The sequence below is a fragment of the Saccopteryx leptura genome, chromosome 1 (genome assembly GCF_036850995.1).
Source record: "Saccopteryx leptura isolate mSacLep1 chromosome 1, mSacLep1_pri_phased_curated, whole genome shotgun sequence".
NCBI lineage: Eukaryota > Metazoa > Chordata > Mammalia > Chiroptera > Emballonuridae > Saccopteryx > Saccopteryx leptura.
Genome location: NC_089503.1, coordinates 249,522,863 through 249,538,719, shown reverse-complemented (window position 1 = coordinate 249,538,719; position 15,857 = coordinate 249,522,863). Strand labels below are relative to the sequence as shown.

At 50.6% G+C, this 15,857-nt stretch overlaps 1 protein-coding gene across 1 annotated transcript in view; it reads left to right on the top strand.

Annotated features, from left to right (window-relative positions):
* CFAP92 (cilia and flagella associated protein 92 (putative)) overlaps positions 1 to 12,588 on the top strand; it is a gene marked incomplete at its 3' end in the record, with an annotated part of 65,326 nt that extends 52,738 nt beyond the window's left edge. The window contains exons 9-14 of the mRNA XM_066360206.1: positions 1,424 to 1,618; positions 3,591 to 3,888; positions 7,385 to 7,549; positions 8,140 to 8,352; positions 8,425 to 8,588; positions 12,486 to 12,588. Of these exons, the coding sequence (XP_066216303.1) occupies positions 1,424 to 1,618; positions 3,591 to 3,888; positions 7,385 to 7,549; positions 8,140 to 8,352; positions 8,425 to 8,588; positions 12,486 to 12,588 (1,138 nt within the window). The remainder of the gene's footprint in view (positions 1 to 1,423; positions 1,619 to 3,590; positions 3,889 to 7,384; positions 7,550 to 8,139; positions 8,353 to 8,424; positions 8,589 to 12,485) is intronic.
* Between the last annotated feature and the right edge of the window lie 3,269 nt (positions 12,589 to 15,857).

Below are 15,857 nucleotides of genomic sequence, written 5' to 3'. Positions count from 1 at the left end.
TGAAAACACAAGCCACAAACAGAAAAAAAAATTGCAATGTGTGGAGCTAGTACGCTGAACACATAAAAAGAGGTAATAAAAATATACCAGTGAGTGGAGGCCCTGGCCAGTTTGACTCAATGGTAGAACATTGGCCCAGCATGTGGAAGTCCCAGATTTGATTCCTGGTCAGGGCATACAGGAGAAATGACCACCTGCTTCTCCATCCTTCCCCCTCCCCTTCTTTCTCTCTCTCTTTCCCTTCCACAGCCATGGCTCAATAGGTTCGAACAAGTTGTTTCTGGGCACTGAAGATGGCTTCATGGCCTTGCCTCAGGCACTAAAATAGCTCAGTTGCTGAGCAACAGAGCAATGTTCCCAGATGGGCAGAGCATCCCCTGGTAGAGGGCTTTTCAGGTGAGTCCCAGTCAGGATGCATGTAGGAGTCTGTCTCTCTGCCTCTCTGCCTTTCTGCCTCTCACTTAATAATAAATAAATAAATAAATACACACACACACACACACACACACACACACACACACACTCTCTCTCTCTCTCTCTCTCTCTCTCTCTCTCTCACACACACACACACACACACACACACCAGTGACCAGTGTAGCCTGACCTGTGTTGGTACAATGGATAAAGCATCGACCTGGAATGCTGAGTCACCGGTTATAAACTCTGGGCTTGCCTGGTCAAGACACATACAAGGAGCAACTACTACGACTTGATGCTTCCCGCTCCTTCCCCCCTACCCTCCTCACAAAAATTAGGGGATCAGAGAATGTGCAGATACTCCAGTACTTTCAGTCTTTTGTATAGTGCATTTTCACCAATGAAATAAAAGTTGGTTTTGCATCTCACTTGCATAATCAAACAACTTTCTTTGACTTGTTTGCTTTTGTTCTTGTTTAATATAATAAAAAAATCAAATGCTTCTTTTATCACTTGATATTCATTTTTAAATACCCCCTAATTTTTGTGAGCAATATATATATGTCACAGTGGAAGGATGGGCAAAAATTTTCAAACACATGTATCACAAAGAGGAAAGAAACTCCAAGAAAAACACACTGATCCACTGTCAGTATGTGCCGGTTACGTGTAGACTCACCAGGTTAAACAAAGTGTGGGAACAATGTGTGCCCAACACAGGAGCTGGCATAGCAGGGATGTGTATAGAGACTGCCAGGCCGGTAGAGCCAGCATGCAAAAGTGAGTGCCAGGGTAGAGGACAGGGAGGGGCAGTGGGACACAAATGACAGGAGGCTGGTTTCAGCATTTTCACTGCCAATCTCCCCTTTAAGATTTCAAACAAGCATTAAAAAAAAAAAAAAAAAAAAAAGGGAAAAAGAGAAAAAGCCCCATGAGCCGGGTAGAACAGTGTTCCGAGAGCCTGCAGAGCAGTGTTAAGGCCCGGTTCCATGGTCTTCTCTTGCAGAGTTACCAAATCAGAGCCCGGGAAATGCAAGGTGCTCTACAACTCGCAGCTGCTGTTTCAGCGCCGCCTCTACGCAGACCTGGAGACCATGCTGTACCACGTGCACCTCTGCAAGCCACTGTCACAGCTCATGAAGCACGTGACGCTCTACCTCCGTGACACCCTGATGCAGAATGCCTTCCAGGCCCTGACCAGGTACACACCTCAACCTGCTGCAGGGATGGGAGCTGCCGGCCTGCCTCACGGTGGGGACCATGGGCAGTGTAGTGGTCCTTTCAGGTGGTTACTAGTCTTTATGCCCAAAGTAGCTGAGTGGAGTGCAGATCCAGGGGTCCCTGAGCCTATGTCATTTCCACTGTTCCACATGCCTGTCCAAGAGAGTTTGAGAAACATATTGGTGAAATAAAGACCATTTATTCAAACACATGTCACGCGACTCTATCTGCTGCACTTGGAAAACACCCTAGAACAACCTGAGTGAGGAGAAACTGGATACAACCCATTTCCCAGTGCGAGATGGGGAACCACCAGATTCACCGGACCAGCAGCAGTTTCCCTCTCAATACAATGTGTATTCTTCTGTGTGCTTCTCCCCTGACCCTTGCTCCACCCTCCCTCCCTGTTTTCAGAAAACCATTCTCCAAAGATCTGGATATCTAACCACTTGCACCCCTTTGCCTGTGCTCTTCCTTCTGCTCCAACACCGGTGACCTCCCAGGCCCTCAGGGGTGGGCACTTCCCCGCCTTGGGAAGCTGTGTGCTCCTGCTGGGTTGCGGGGCTCCTGCTTACCCGAGAGCCCGCTGTTGTGTGTAGAATGGGCACTTCCCGGTGCCTGCTCTGGGAGGGGGAGCTGAGAGACGCTGGCCCTGTTAGAGTAGAATGACAATGAAGAGTGCAATGGGGGTGCCACATGAGCCCTGGGCGCTTTGTAGCCACAGGGCTCAGGCCAGGCTATACGCTAGGGAGGTGGCACAGTGTGGGCACAGGATGAGTGTGGCTTTGCCACAGGGAGCCTGTGCCCTGTGCCTCCCTGTTGTCAGTCATCAATGTGGTCCTACCCAAGCCACCCACCATGTCCTGGTGGAGCCCAAGGTCAGCTGCAAGGAGCAGATGGGCTTAATGTGGACAAAAGACTAGTGGTCCTAGAGCCAGTCAGGGGGCTGCCCTGAGAGCAGGAGGGGGCGGCACATCATGGGAGCGGCTAGACTGTCCCCTGCTGCATGCTGCACAAGCCCCTGACCTGCTCCTGCTCCAGCTGCAGGGGCCCTGGAAACTCTCTGGGCAGGATTACCTACCGAGGCCCTGGTCCCCGAAATCGTGCCCTGCTGGTTTTCACATCACACGTGCCCCACACAAGCCTGGGGAAGGCGTTAGGTCAACCTTCCCTGTGCTGCCAGCCAGGGAGGAGCACCCTGAATGCCACCTGTCAGCCTTTCTTGCCCACCGTGCAAAACAGGTACCAGTGAAACAACGAGACCTCCCATGTAAGAGGCACAGATGCAGTCCTCTTGTCACTCAGTTCCAGGTGACAATCCATTAATGTGCAGGAGCTCCACAGAGGGGGGGGGGACCTGGGTTCATGCAGGAAACCAAAGATCACCGTTACCCAAAATGCGCCTGGTCTGCGCAGGGAGTTGAGAGAAGTCCTTCACCTGTGCACTCGGAATTTACTTAGAGGTCAAAGAAAAAGGTCAAGAAGAGTGACTGCCCAAATAGCTCAGGGCCCTCGGGCCTGGGACCCATCTGCTCTCCCTCCTCCCAGCTGTCCAGCCCTGCTGGGTCCAAGTTGCTCCGGAGGAGGAAGGAGGGAAGGGAGGAGGATAGAGTCCATACCCACTGAGTCCCATTTTCTTTGGTCTCCTTCAGCTCCCCACTGCCTGAGCCTGAGCTGTCCCTGCAAAGAGGGGTGACAATGTTCCCCAGGCTGGGTGGGAGCCTCCCCATTTTCACCCGCAGCAGCACACCCACAGAGAGCCCGTTCCTGCCACTAAGATGACAAGGAAGAGTACATGGGCTGGGCGGCTCTCAGACACTTTCCTTCTCCTGGGAACTCACATTTACCAGCTGATTAACTCTCAGTCTTCATTTCCTCCTGTACAAGGGGGACGGTATGATCTGTCATACAAGGGAGCTGAGACTGAGCAGGGTGGCTCTTCTGTGTTCTAGGATCTACTGCATCTGCCATTACAGCACCAAGCTCAAGGAGGTGATCACAGAAGACCTGCTGCCTTCCTCTGCCATGATCAAAGACTTGAGCCAAGAGCTGGGATTACCCATTTCACAAGAGGAACTCACAAACATTAAACTCCTGGTTATTCCACCTCATCCCACTTTCAATTTTGAGGGCTCTCGATGCCCGTATCTCACCCTCACTTACGAAATCCTTGCCCACCAGAAGAAATACCTGCAGTGGTGGAAGTCTGTGCTGCAGAAGAAGAAAGGCCAGAAACACAGTCTGATCCAGGTGGGCACTCTCTCCTCTCTGCGGTTGAGAGGTCCCACGCCTTTGCCACACCTGGGTTGTCCAGTCACACCCCAGGAGCTAGAGGGCAGATGGCCAAACCTCGATGGGACATCTGCCTCTGGCCTGTATCTATCTCCTGCCCTGGGATCCCAGATGGGATGGGCAAAAAGTGCTGGGTGCAGGGCTGAAGCACACCAGAAGCACTCGCTCATGGCCCCGGCATGCCCTGTCAGTCTGAGAGGTAGAAAGGAATGCTCTTAGGTGTATTACCTTTACCTTGGCTCCAGACTTCATCTCTGCAGAAGAACTGCTGTGTGTGTGTGTGTGTGTGTGTGTGTGTGTGTGTGTGTGTGTGTGTGTGTGTGTGTGTAAGGTTTGTCTGTGGTGGTTCTTTATGAAAATCAAAAAAAGAGGCTGTTTCATTTCATTAGGGTTTAGGTTTTTAGGTTGTTGTTTTTTTAAAAGAATTAGTTCTTGAATTTATTGATCTGCTTTTTCTGTTTTTCTAACACATTAACTTTAGCTTTTTTTCCTGACATTTAAAAGTTATGTTTTCTCCAGCTTCTTAAGTGGACTTTCACTCATTTTTATTCTTTCTTGTTTAATAAGAAAAGTATGTATGCATTTTTCTCTGTATATATCCTGGGCCATATTCTGTAAGGTTTCTATTTTTGTATTTTTGCTTTTGTGTTTTTCTGAAGTGAGAAGCAGGGAGGCAGAGAGACAGACTCCCACATGCTCCCAACCAGGATCCACCCAGCACGCCCACCAGGGGGTGATGCTCTGCCCATCTGGGGCGTTGCTCCACTATAACCAGAGCCATTCTAGCACCTGAGGCAGAGGCCATGGAGCCATCCTCAGTGCCCGGGCCAACTTTGCTCCAATGGAGCTTTGGCTGCAGGAGGGGAAGAGAGAGAGACAAAGAGGAAGGAGAGGGGGTGGGATGGAGAAGCAGATGGGCACCTCTCCTGTGTTCCCTGGCTGGGAATCGAACCTGGAACTTCCACACTCCGGGCTGATGCTCTACCACTGAGCCAACCGGCCAGGGCCATATTCTGTAAAATTTTATATGTACTGTATATTCTGGTTGTTATTTGCCTTAAATTTCTTATAATTGCAAAGCAAGACCTAGGTACATGTCTATAAAAAATTCAAACAATATTTAGAGTATCAGCAGTCTTCCCTTACTCCCACATCCTACTTTCTCAATGTAGTTGTAATATATAATAGTCATATACTTCTTATGGATTATACAGTTTTGTTAAATGTGATATAACAATGGATTATGACAATTTTAAAATAATATGGTTGTACATAATTTTATAATGTACTTGTAAAATTTTTTAATATCTCCATTTCTCTTTTATTTTGTTGAAATCACTTGAAAATATTGTCCCAGAATTTTAGAAAATTATGTTTCTATTGTCTCAGTCATTTCTACTTTAAAATGGCTTTAAATACAGATGAGCTAATTCAGAGGCTTGAGTCAGTGATTTGGAAAACAAAGTAGCAGAAAACACCCAATAGAAACAGCAAAGAGAAAAAAAAGAGAATTTTTTAAAATGAGTAAATTGAACAGACCTTTGGGACAACATTTGATCATAGAGGACAAGAAGGAGAAGAGAGTGAGCAAGGGAATGAGAACCTATTTGAAGAAATAATGACTGAATATTTCCCTAACCTGGAAAAAAAAATAGACCAACAAGTGCAGAAAGTACAGCGTCCCAAACAAGATGAACCCAGAGAGGCCCACACCAAGACACATCATAAGTAAAATTAAAAAGGTTAAAGACAGGCCCTGGCCGGTTGGCTCAGTGGTAGAGCGTCGGCCTGGCATGCGGGAGTCCTGGGTTCGATTCCCGGCCAGGGCACACAGGAGAAGCGCCCATCTGCTTCTCCACCCCTCCCCCTCTCCTTCCTCTCTGTCTCTCTTCCCCTCCCGCAGCCAAGGCTCCATTGGAGCAAAAATGGCCCGGGCGCTGAGGATGGCTCTGTGGCCTCTGCCTCAGGCGCTAGAATGGCTCTGGTCGCAACAGAACAATGCCCCAGATGGGCAGAGCATTGCCCCCTGGTGGGCGTGCTGGGTGGATCACGGCCGGGCACATGCGGGAGTCTGTCTGACTGCCTCCTCGTTTCCAACTTCAGAAAAATACCAAATAAATAAATAAATAAATAAATAAAGGTTAAAGACAAGGAGAGGATATTAAAAGCAGCAAGAGAAACAGTCACCTACTAAGGTGCTCCCATAAGACTGTCAGCTAATCACTCGAGGGCAGTGATGGGCAATCTTTTGAGCTTGGTGTGTCAAAATTCACCAAAAAACTGAGCATAACTGGGGTGGCACGTCACTTTGAGAAAAAAAACCACAATTTCGCGATATTTATAGTTTAACAAAAATGTTTTAACCTACAGACCTCCAGCATAGAGTGTCTACACTACAGCAAATGTTTTATCCTCGGCTACTGCACCTGGCCATGCAGGAGCCGAGGATGAAACATCCTTCTCAGCATGTGGCCCCATCAAAAATGGCTACGCATGTCAGCGCTGACACGTGTGTCATAGGTTCACCATCACAGTTCTAGGGGTACAGGATGGTTCAACATACACAAATAGATCATGTAATATAACACATTAGCAAAATAAAGAATAAAAACCAAATGATCGTATCAATAGATGCAGAAAAAAAAGCATTTGATAAGACAAAACATCTATTTATGATCAAAACACTCAATAAAATGGGTATAGAAGGAAAGTATCTCAACATAATAAAAGCCAACTAATTTTTGGGTCCCAGCCAGCTTTCTCTGCAACCTACTGTTTTCCCTTTTATGTCTTTCCTCATTGCTGTTTTTACTCACAAGGGAAGACAACAGAGCATCTTGAGGCTATGGAGAGGAGAGGGCAACACTCCCCTATACACACGGCGATGGTCAAGGATGGCAGCCCTTGCTGCTTTAGTTCGTAGCTCTCCTGTCAGGACCATGAAAGCCTCAAGTGTCACCCACTCCTGACCATCTGAGCCATCAACTCTTGCCAAGTGCTGTGTGTTCCAGTTCCCACAATCTTAGGCAACTGTCAAGTTTCTGGTCCACTGAATTCTACTGCAGATAGTCAGGGGCTGCACTAGATGGCCCTTTAGCCATCTCCACAGAGGGAGGTGGTAGCATCTTGAGCTGGAAGGAAGTTGGAAGGTTCTCGTGAAGCCCTGCCTCCTGCTGTTGACTGGGTCTCCCCAGGCCAGTCATGGGGTAACACAGTGTTGAAGCTCAGAACACCCTTAGATCTATCTTCCAATTTCTCTTTATATAGTTAAGAAACCAGGCACAGAGCAATGAAGGAACCTGCTCAAAGCCACATAGCAAGTTAACAGTACAGCTGGAATACTGTGTTCAAGAATCAATACCCACTCTAAAGCCATGGCCCAGAGCGGATTATGAACAGGTAGTTGGTGGTGAGGGGGACTCATGTGGATAATGACTGGTGTCTCTTTCTTCAGAAAAATATCACAGGAGCCCACCAGGTTAGCAAGAAGCCTCCAAAGTCTGTGGTGGAGGTGATTAGAAGTTCACCCCCTACCAAAGATGCCATCTATAACTATAGTATTCAGACCCTGAATTCCACAGAGCTTGCCAAGAAGGAGCTGTATCATGAGATGGCCAAGGTGAGCAGAAAGCTCAGAGTGGGAAACAGGCATATGCTGTACTCCAGACAAAATAATGGTAGTGAGCTAATCCCAAGAACCCCTTCCTCTCTGACCATCGGCCTGGCAGTCAGCGGGAGAGCGCCAGTGTGTGGAGGAGAGCCAACCAGCGGGGGGAGTAGGCAAGGGAGCAGGTGCTGGGAGAGGGTCCATCGCCATGCCAGGTGTGCGTCCTCCACACACACGGGTGAGCCGGGGGTCCTCAGCATGTGCTCAGATGTTTACAGCTGCAAACCGCTGCAGGGGCCTCGCCTCTAGAGAACATTTTGTTGCTGTTTCTGAAGAGCAGCCATCACCCTGAAGGAAGAGCCTGGCTTAGAATTTCAGCACACGGTGAATTTAGAAAAGGGCGTCTCCTACCAAAGGGGACAAAAATGTGAACCTTGCAGGGCGACGCACAGTTCAGTTCATCTGAACATCCCGTTTACATTGTCAGGAACTGTCACTATGCCCTCAGCTGTTTCTGACACCCTCTCAGAAACCTGAGGCTCAGTCAGCACCATTCCAGCCCCACCCACCCTGCCATCCACACGTTTGCCCCTCACATCCAGGTGCCCGGGAGAAGATTCACATATTCACAGAATTACCTCTCAGCCACGGTGGAGCCTCAGGATTCAAAGGAAGAGGAGAAAAAAGCCAAGGAAAAATCTCGCCAGGCCTGGCTCACAATCGATGGGTTCCAAGTGACAGGTCTCCATAAGAGCACGGAAAGCAGCCATCGCCTCAAGCTGCTGCCCACTGGCACCACCACAGAGCTGGCTGAGGTACAGGGAGGAGCAGGGTGTCAGGTGGGGTAGGAGGGAGACCGTGCTCCTAACGTATGGGTCCCGATTTAGGAGTGGAGAGAAAATGCACTGTTTGCTAACGTGCTGGAGCCCGTGCTGGACCGAGAGAGATGGAGCTGGGACCGGCGCCATCAGGACTTTGATTTGTACAAGAAGCCACCTCCTTTCTTCAGGCTGCCTGCTTGCCCATCACTGAACCCAGGAACAGGGAGCAGGTGAGACCTTTGCAGAGCTGAGCTTCCTGACACTGTCGACAGGAGCTCACGGCGGCTTTCTATCTTCAGTGTATCCGTTTTGCTCAAGACACTCATGAGAGGAAAGCAAGATCCGAATGGGTCCGGCACAGCAGCCTGAATGCTGGGCTGGGACACAGGAGTCCTGAACTCTATTCCAGCTGTACTGTTAACTTGCTATGTGGCTTTGAGCAGGTCCCTTCATTGCTCTGTGCCTGGTTTCTTAACTATACAAAGAGAAATTGGAAGATAGATCTAAGGGTGTTCTGAGCCTCAACACTGTGTTACCCCATGACCGGCCTGGGGAGACCCAGTCAACAGCAGGAGGCAGGGCTTCACGAGAACCTTCCAACTTCCTTCCAGCTCAAGATGCTGCCATCTCCCTCTGAGAGGACACCTAGGTCTTGGTACATCATCCTTCTGAGTCCTCTTTTCTTTCTTTCTTTCCATCCCTCCATTTGTAAAGAAAGACCTCAAAATCATTTATTGGTTGATAGAGAATTCAAACTTGTTGATTAACAGAGTCAGCATGTTTGTTCAGAGAAAAAGAGATGAGTTTTCTGGCAATGAGTTTGCCAGAGGACCCTTTCCCAGAAATCAAGATGGAATGAGCAGGATGGCTTTCCTTCTTGCCGCCCCCTCCCCATCCTCCTCAGGACAGCTGGAGACAGCTTCGTGAGCAGGAGGAGTGCTGGAAAGCTCCTGAAATCTCTGTTCCCTCACTTGGACCTTACTGCCTCCATTAAATAGGCTCCAGTTGCCTGACCAGGTGATGGCTCAATGGATGGAGCATTGACCTGAGACACTAAGGACCCAGGTTCAAAACCCTGAGGTCGCCAGCTTGAGCGTGGGCTCATCTGGCTTGAGTGCACGCTCACCAGCTTGAGCGTAGGGTCACCAGCTTGAGCATGGGATCATAGACATGACCCGATGGTTGCTGGCTTGAGCAAAGGAACACTGGCTCAGCTGGACCGCCCCCCCCCCCACCGGGGTCAAGGCAAGAATAAGAAAGCAATCAACAAATAACTAAGGTGCCGCAACTATGAGTTGATGCTTCTCATCTCTTTCCCTTCCTAACTGTCTGTCCCTTTCTGTCTGTCTCTTTCAAAAAAATAAAAATTAAAAATAGGCCCTGGTTGTGTGATGATGTCCTGCTACCTGTTGGTTTGTCCCAGGCTGAGTGACTGGTGTGGTCCAGCCCAGGAATGCTGGGCTTTGCCTCACTGGCCAGAGTGCCCTGGTGGACTCACCACAAGCCTTCTCAGCACAAGTTCCCCAGGCAGCTCACGTAGTCCAGGCACATTTGCTGAAAGCATGAAACAAGCACAGGTCGGGCCATCCGTCCCATGACACGCTTGGGGAAACTCAGAAAAGGTACGTGAAAAGGGAAGACTTGAACTGGTGACCTCAGCCTTTTAAACTCGACCGGAGGAAGCGAGAACCTGTTGCTGACGGGGAACTGACCTGCCACAAGGCTTAGAGAGAAGCCCTTCCCCGAGGGCCACCCACGCAGAGCAGGTCTGCCGAGCTCTCTCCACAGAGGAGCTCCTCCTGCCTCCCTCGCCACCCTGCACTGGGAGAGCGTGTGTACTCTCCACACTCTCCATTTTGTGCAAAATGCCTCCTTGCCAACATTTAAGAACTTGAATTTCATTGGAAAGTTATTTCAAAAGTTACAATATTTGTGAACTTTCACCTTTTGTAGATTAGCTACCAAAACCCTGGCAGATGTGCAGGCCAACCCCACTGAGCCAGCTCAGGGCCCCACACCCTGTCTCCTCTTTGCCTATTTCTCTCATTCCAGCAAAAAGCAACTCAAAAGACTTGGAGGAAAAGGCGTGAGCCTGGCTTCCTCCTTTCACCTCAAGGCAACATCTACAATGGGCTTTTTATTGATTTAGATTTTTGTAAGAGAGGAAGGAAGAGAGAGAAAAAGAGAAAGAGAGAGATGGATAGAGAAACATTGATTTGTTTCATTTATTTAGGCATTCATTGGTTGATTCTTGTATGTGCCCTGACGGGGGATAGAACCTGCAACTTAGGCATAGCAGGACAATGCTCTAACCAACTGAGCTACCCGGCCAGGGCCTACAATGGGCTTTTTTAGAGGGAGACCCAACCTACTCGGGAACCAGACCAAAACTTGAAACTTGCCAGGAACAATACATCCAGCAAGTAGCAGCAGAAGGGAGCGTGGAAAAAGGCAAAAGCTGTGAGTACTGTCTGAAGATACTTTCTCCCCTCGCTTCAGGAGTAGAGGGCAATCCTTGCAAAGAAAGCAGAGAGAAAAGTACAGATGGGAACAAGCATATGTTGTCACATACAAAGCAATGCGGTTCTCCACCCATCACTCGGGAGGAATCAAAGTCAGGGCCCTTCATCCTGTGGCCCTGCACTGGGCACCTGCTCCTCAGCTTTTAGGGCCTTCTTCTCGCTGGGTGAGGACGAAAGGGACTGGAAGCTGTCACCGAAGGGTGGTTCTCAGGGTCATGCTACCATCCATTAAAGAGTAAAAACGTGACTAGAGGGGTAAACACAAACTGTGCCGTTTTATATTGCCTTTGTTTGATGGTTCCTGGCATGTGTTTTAAGTGCATTTTGCTCCCACTTTGAATGAATGATATGTACACAGCTTTCAAGCTGTTTCTGTGGGGAAGTGTGGTCCAGTAGGAACGCTGTCCGTGCTGAAACAGGTCCCCGCAGCCTTGGGCCGTGGGAGTGGTGGCACAAGCCCCAGCTTCTGCTGTGAAGTCTCCTGAACTAGCAGCAGATACCCAAATCCCAGGTCTCAGCAAGTCCTCTCTCTCTCTCTCTCTCTCTCTCTCTCTCTCTCTCTCTCTCTCTCTGTCTCTACTCAGAATGTGGGGACATGTCAGGCAGCAGTGCCCACAGGTCAGAGCCTGGAAGAGGCTCCCTTAGGCCAGGAGAAAGCCCTTTGGTGAAAACTGAGAATAGTTGAACTTAGAATATCTTATGTTCTACAACTTCTGGAATAAGTGAGAATTGTCCAGCAATAGGCTGTGACCCAAGGTCTGATGGCAGCAGGGACCACTGTCCTTCTGCTTCAGAACATCTGGTGCAGGGTGGGCACAGATGTACGCTTGTTCTCTACAACCTTCTGGAACACCTTCTCCATCTGTTCATTTCGATCTGGGAGGGAAAAAGAGACCATGGGTGATTGTTTTGCATTGTGATTATAGAAATATGGCTGGAGCATCTGACTGATGGTGGCACAGTGGATAGAGCATCAGCCTGGGATGTTGAGGTCTCAGGTTCAAAACCATGAGGTCACCAGCTTGACTGCAGGCTCACCAGCTTGAGCATGGGATCAACAACATGATCCCATGGTCACTGGCTTGAGCAAGGGGTCACTGGCTCGGTCAGAGCCCACCAGCCAAGGCACATATGAGAAGCAATCAATGAACAACTAAGGTGCCACAACTATGAGTTGATGCTTCTCATCTCTCTTCCTTTCTCTCTTTCTCTTTCTCTCTCTCTCTTGCTAAAAAGAAAGAGAGAGAGAGAAAGAGAGAGAAAGAAGAAAGAAAGAAAGAAAGAAAGAGAGAGAGAAGAGAGAAAGAAAGAAAGAAAGAAAGAAAGAAAGAAAGAAAGAAAGAAAGAAAAAAGAAAGAGAAAGAGAGAGAGGGAGGGAGGGAGGAAAGAAAGAAAGAAAGAAAGAAAGAAAGAAAGAAAGAAAGAAAGAAAGAAAGAAAGAAAGAATAAAGAATAAAGAAATATAGTTAGAGCATTTTTGTCTAACAGTCAGCCTGTGGGCGGCCCCACTAACCCCTGAACCCCAGGAAGTGATTCTGAGTGTGTTGTAGATAGAAGCTTCAGTCTGAACCACAAAGGCTCACTGTTGATTCCTGAAACCTCCAGATCTGTGGGAGTAGGCATTCAGATGGTCAACAAAAGACCCCTTTGCGATTCAAGCCTGTTGCAGGAGAAGCCATTCCTCACTCTCCGCAGCACCCTGGCAGTCAGGTCAGCACCTGGGAGGGCACCTGGCCAGCATCCAGAGCCAGAGCCGCACAGAATTACGTGCCCCTCTCCAGAGGCGGATTAAGGTCAGTTGAGGCCCTGGGCGCAGAAGAAAATATTGGGGCCCTTACATTAGAAAAAAGTGTAAAACTGGGGTTTTGCAGGGCCCTTCAGAAGTCGGGGCCGAGGGCGCACCCGGTGCGCCTGCCGTTGAATCCGCCTCTGCCCCTCTCCACCATCTCTTGGCAGCAGTTTCGGTCTCTGCAGGGGACACATAACATGAGGCCTTAAGACCAGCAAGGACTGTGAGGGTCAGAAGGAGAATGTGAGCTGCACATTCTGAGTCATGGCCATATGGCTGTGGAAGAGGAAGAGCGTTCCGGACAAGCTGAGCAGCACGAGCACGTCTAGGGCAGCAGCCTGGGACATCTGCAGGAAGACAGTCGTTTCTGCTGCAGTGCAGGGGGGCGGGGGAGGCAGGGGGAGTGCCTCTTCCTTTGTGACCCTTCCCCAGAGAAAGGTCAGCAGGGCTGGGCAGGGCTCTGACAGAGCTCTCTCTCACTGCAGGCAGGTACTCCTGCCTCACGGAGAGAGCCAGGCAGGGTCCAGAAACAGCCCCCCATCAACAGTTACCCAGAATCAGACCTCTCCTCCCTCTCCCAAGCAACCATAGTCACATTTGTTTGGCTGAAATAAGGTGAAGATATTTTGGGAAGAAGCTTCCATAGAGAAGATATTGGCCATAAGAACCTGTCAGAAGCGAGGTCAGAGAGAGCCCTGGGATCTCTGGGCCATAGGGCGCCCCTTCCCTGGTGACTGACCTCTAAGCTTCAAGGAACTAACTCCTGGGCAGCTTGGCTGGAAACAAGAGGCCTGGCTCAGAAGTCACACAGTCTTAGGTTCTAATTCCAGCTCTGAGCCAAACTAGTGTAAGGTAATTTTCCCCACCGAGAAGGAAGGAAGGGGCTGGAGCCATGAAGTGTGGAATGGTAAAAGGCTTTGTTGAGTACAGAGCGCGCACACACACACACACACACACACACACACACACACACACACCAAGGAAAGATGGAGGCCAGGGAAGTCACAAGTGGTGATCCGTGTGGGAGATATTTAAAGGGTCCCTAGGGTGGTCTAGCTAATATGACGTGGTGAAATCTCACTGGCTGGCAGATGGTCGCTGTTTTCCAAAGGGCTCCAGGGAAGTTTCTTTTGGCGGCTTGGTTGTGGGCGGTCCTAGCCAAAGTTCGCAGGTCTGACCTTTCCTGTTATCCACCGACCTTACAACTAGCGCTGTCCCAAGGGCAAAGTATTCAACATCTCTGAGCCTCAGTCTCCTCTGTGAGAGGAACGTTATAATCCTTGTGGCCACAGGCTACTCTGGGTCAATGCACATACATACCAAACACTTAGGACTGCTCCACCCCCTCTGGCACGGTGAGGGGGACAGACAGGGTGAGGGCACTAGGTTTGGGACCCTGTCACTAACCCACCCTTTTCTGTCAGGCAGGAAGACAGAAGGGAGTGACCTCTGTCCTGAACAACCCGGACCCTCCGATCGAAGCTGGAGCGCTCACACAGGCCACGGCCACAGCTCAGCCAACCCGCCAGCCTCCTGGTCAGCGGCTGCTCAGACCCTGTGCTTCACCCTCTCTGAGATCACAGCTGGGTGACCAACCTCTGCCACCTGGGGCTGCTCCATGCCACCCAGTGACCATGCCCCTACCACTGGGCCTCATTAAAGTGCAGCAGGACAAAGTCAGTGGAAGGCTGCCTGTGTGCGGGCCGGGCAGGAGCAGGGCGGGCTGGGCGCGCCTCCTGGCCAGAGTTCGGGAGCCCTGCTTCCATGAAGCGGCTGTTCTAAGACAGCACAGCTGTCATGCCATCATGAGATGGATGTTGGTTGGCCACCAGTTTCAAGACCATCGACTCCTCCACAGTGGTCCAGAGTGAAGGCTGGTTACCTCGGCTCCACCTCGTACACAGTGCCGCCTCGGGCACATCTTCACCCATAGCCGAGCCTCATTCTATGCCTCAGGGAAAAGGGTCTGATATTGCCTTTCCCTGTGTGTTGTGGAAGATTGGCTCACAACTGTCTTGTGCCTCCTCCACTCCATCTAGATTTGGGCAAGGGTCAGGCATGACCAGGTCCCAGGAACTGGCAGAGGCCAATGCTCACCGCACCATCAGCAGCAGAGCCTCCCAGACCAGGTCCTGAGATCAGGGTTGCCCCAGCCTCTGCAGACGCCTTCCTTCACCGGGAGGGTGTTTGCCCAGCAGGGGCCCCCATCCACCTACCTGAGTGGTTCCTGGGACAGGCAGCCACAGCCAGCCCTGCCTCCCCACGCCACCCCACCCCCAGGGTGAGTAAGATATCTTTCTAGGCCTGGTCCCAAAGGTGGACATTTGTTAAAATGTCATCTCAGAGACCCCCAGGTTGGAGGGCCTGCCATCCCCGGGTCTTGCCAAAGCGGAGCAGCAACATCTCTATGTGCAGCCAAAGTGATATACGTTCCTGAGCTCACTGACACCATCCTGGAGGCCAGAGAGGACTCAGCACAGCACCTCTGCTCGTGGTGCCCATCCTGTCCCCCTGGCACAGGGCACAGCAGGGGCTCCAGGGCCCGGCCCTGCTACCATGCTGAGCTGTTCTCCACCATGACAGGGTGGAGACAGGGGACACCAGCTGTCCCTCAGACTGCCTGGTCTTCCCTTACACCTCAGGTCACATCCCTTCTGGGAAAAAGATATCCAATAAGCTACACCTGCTGGGCTCACTCAGCACAATGCTGGGTGCAAGGCTCCCAGATCCCTGTCCGCCCCGGGTCCATGGTTTGACCCAAGGAGTCCTGAAGCCTCCAGCCACCCGCCTCCGAAACAGTGGCCACATTGCCCCATTTAAGCTCACTGCAGAAAGCCCATGATCTCCTGACCTGAGGCCCTGCTGCTGCTTTCACTGTCCAGAAACATGGCCCCAGAGCTCTAGGGCACCCATTTCTTCTCCCTGACTATGCCAAGCCATGCCCCGACGTGCCCCCGCCCTGGCCTGGGCACGCTGACTCCTGGCTGCAGGCTGAGCCCTTTCAGCCCACCAGAGATCAGCCGGGCTCTGAGGAGCCGCCCATGTGCTCCCGCCACAGGGAGCTGAGTCACAGCGGCTTCCCGGTCATCCTCCCATTCAGCATTCTGCAAAATGTGCTCGGCAACAGGTGCTCGGGCTCCAGCAGTGATTTCTGATTGCTGCAGCCCCAGGATGAGGAGCAAGGGCAG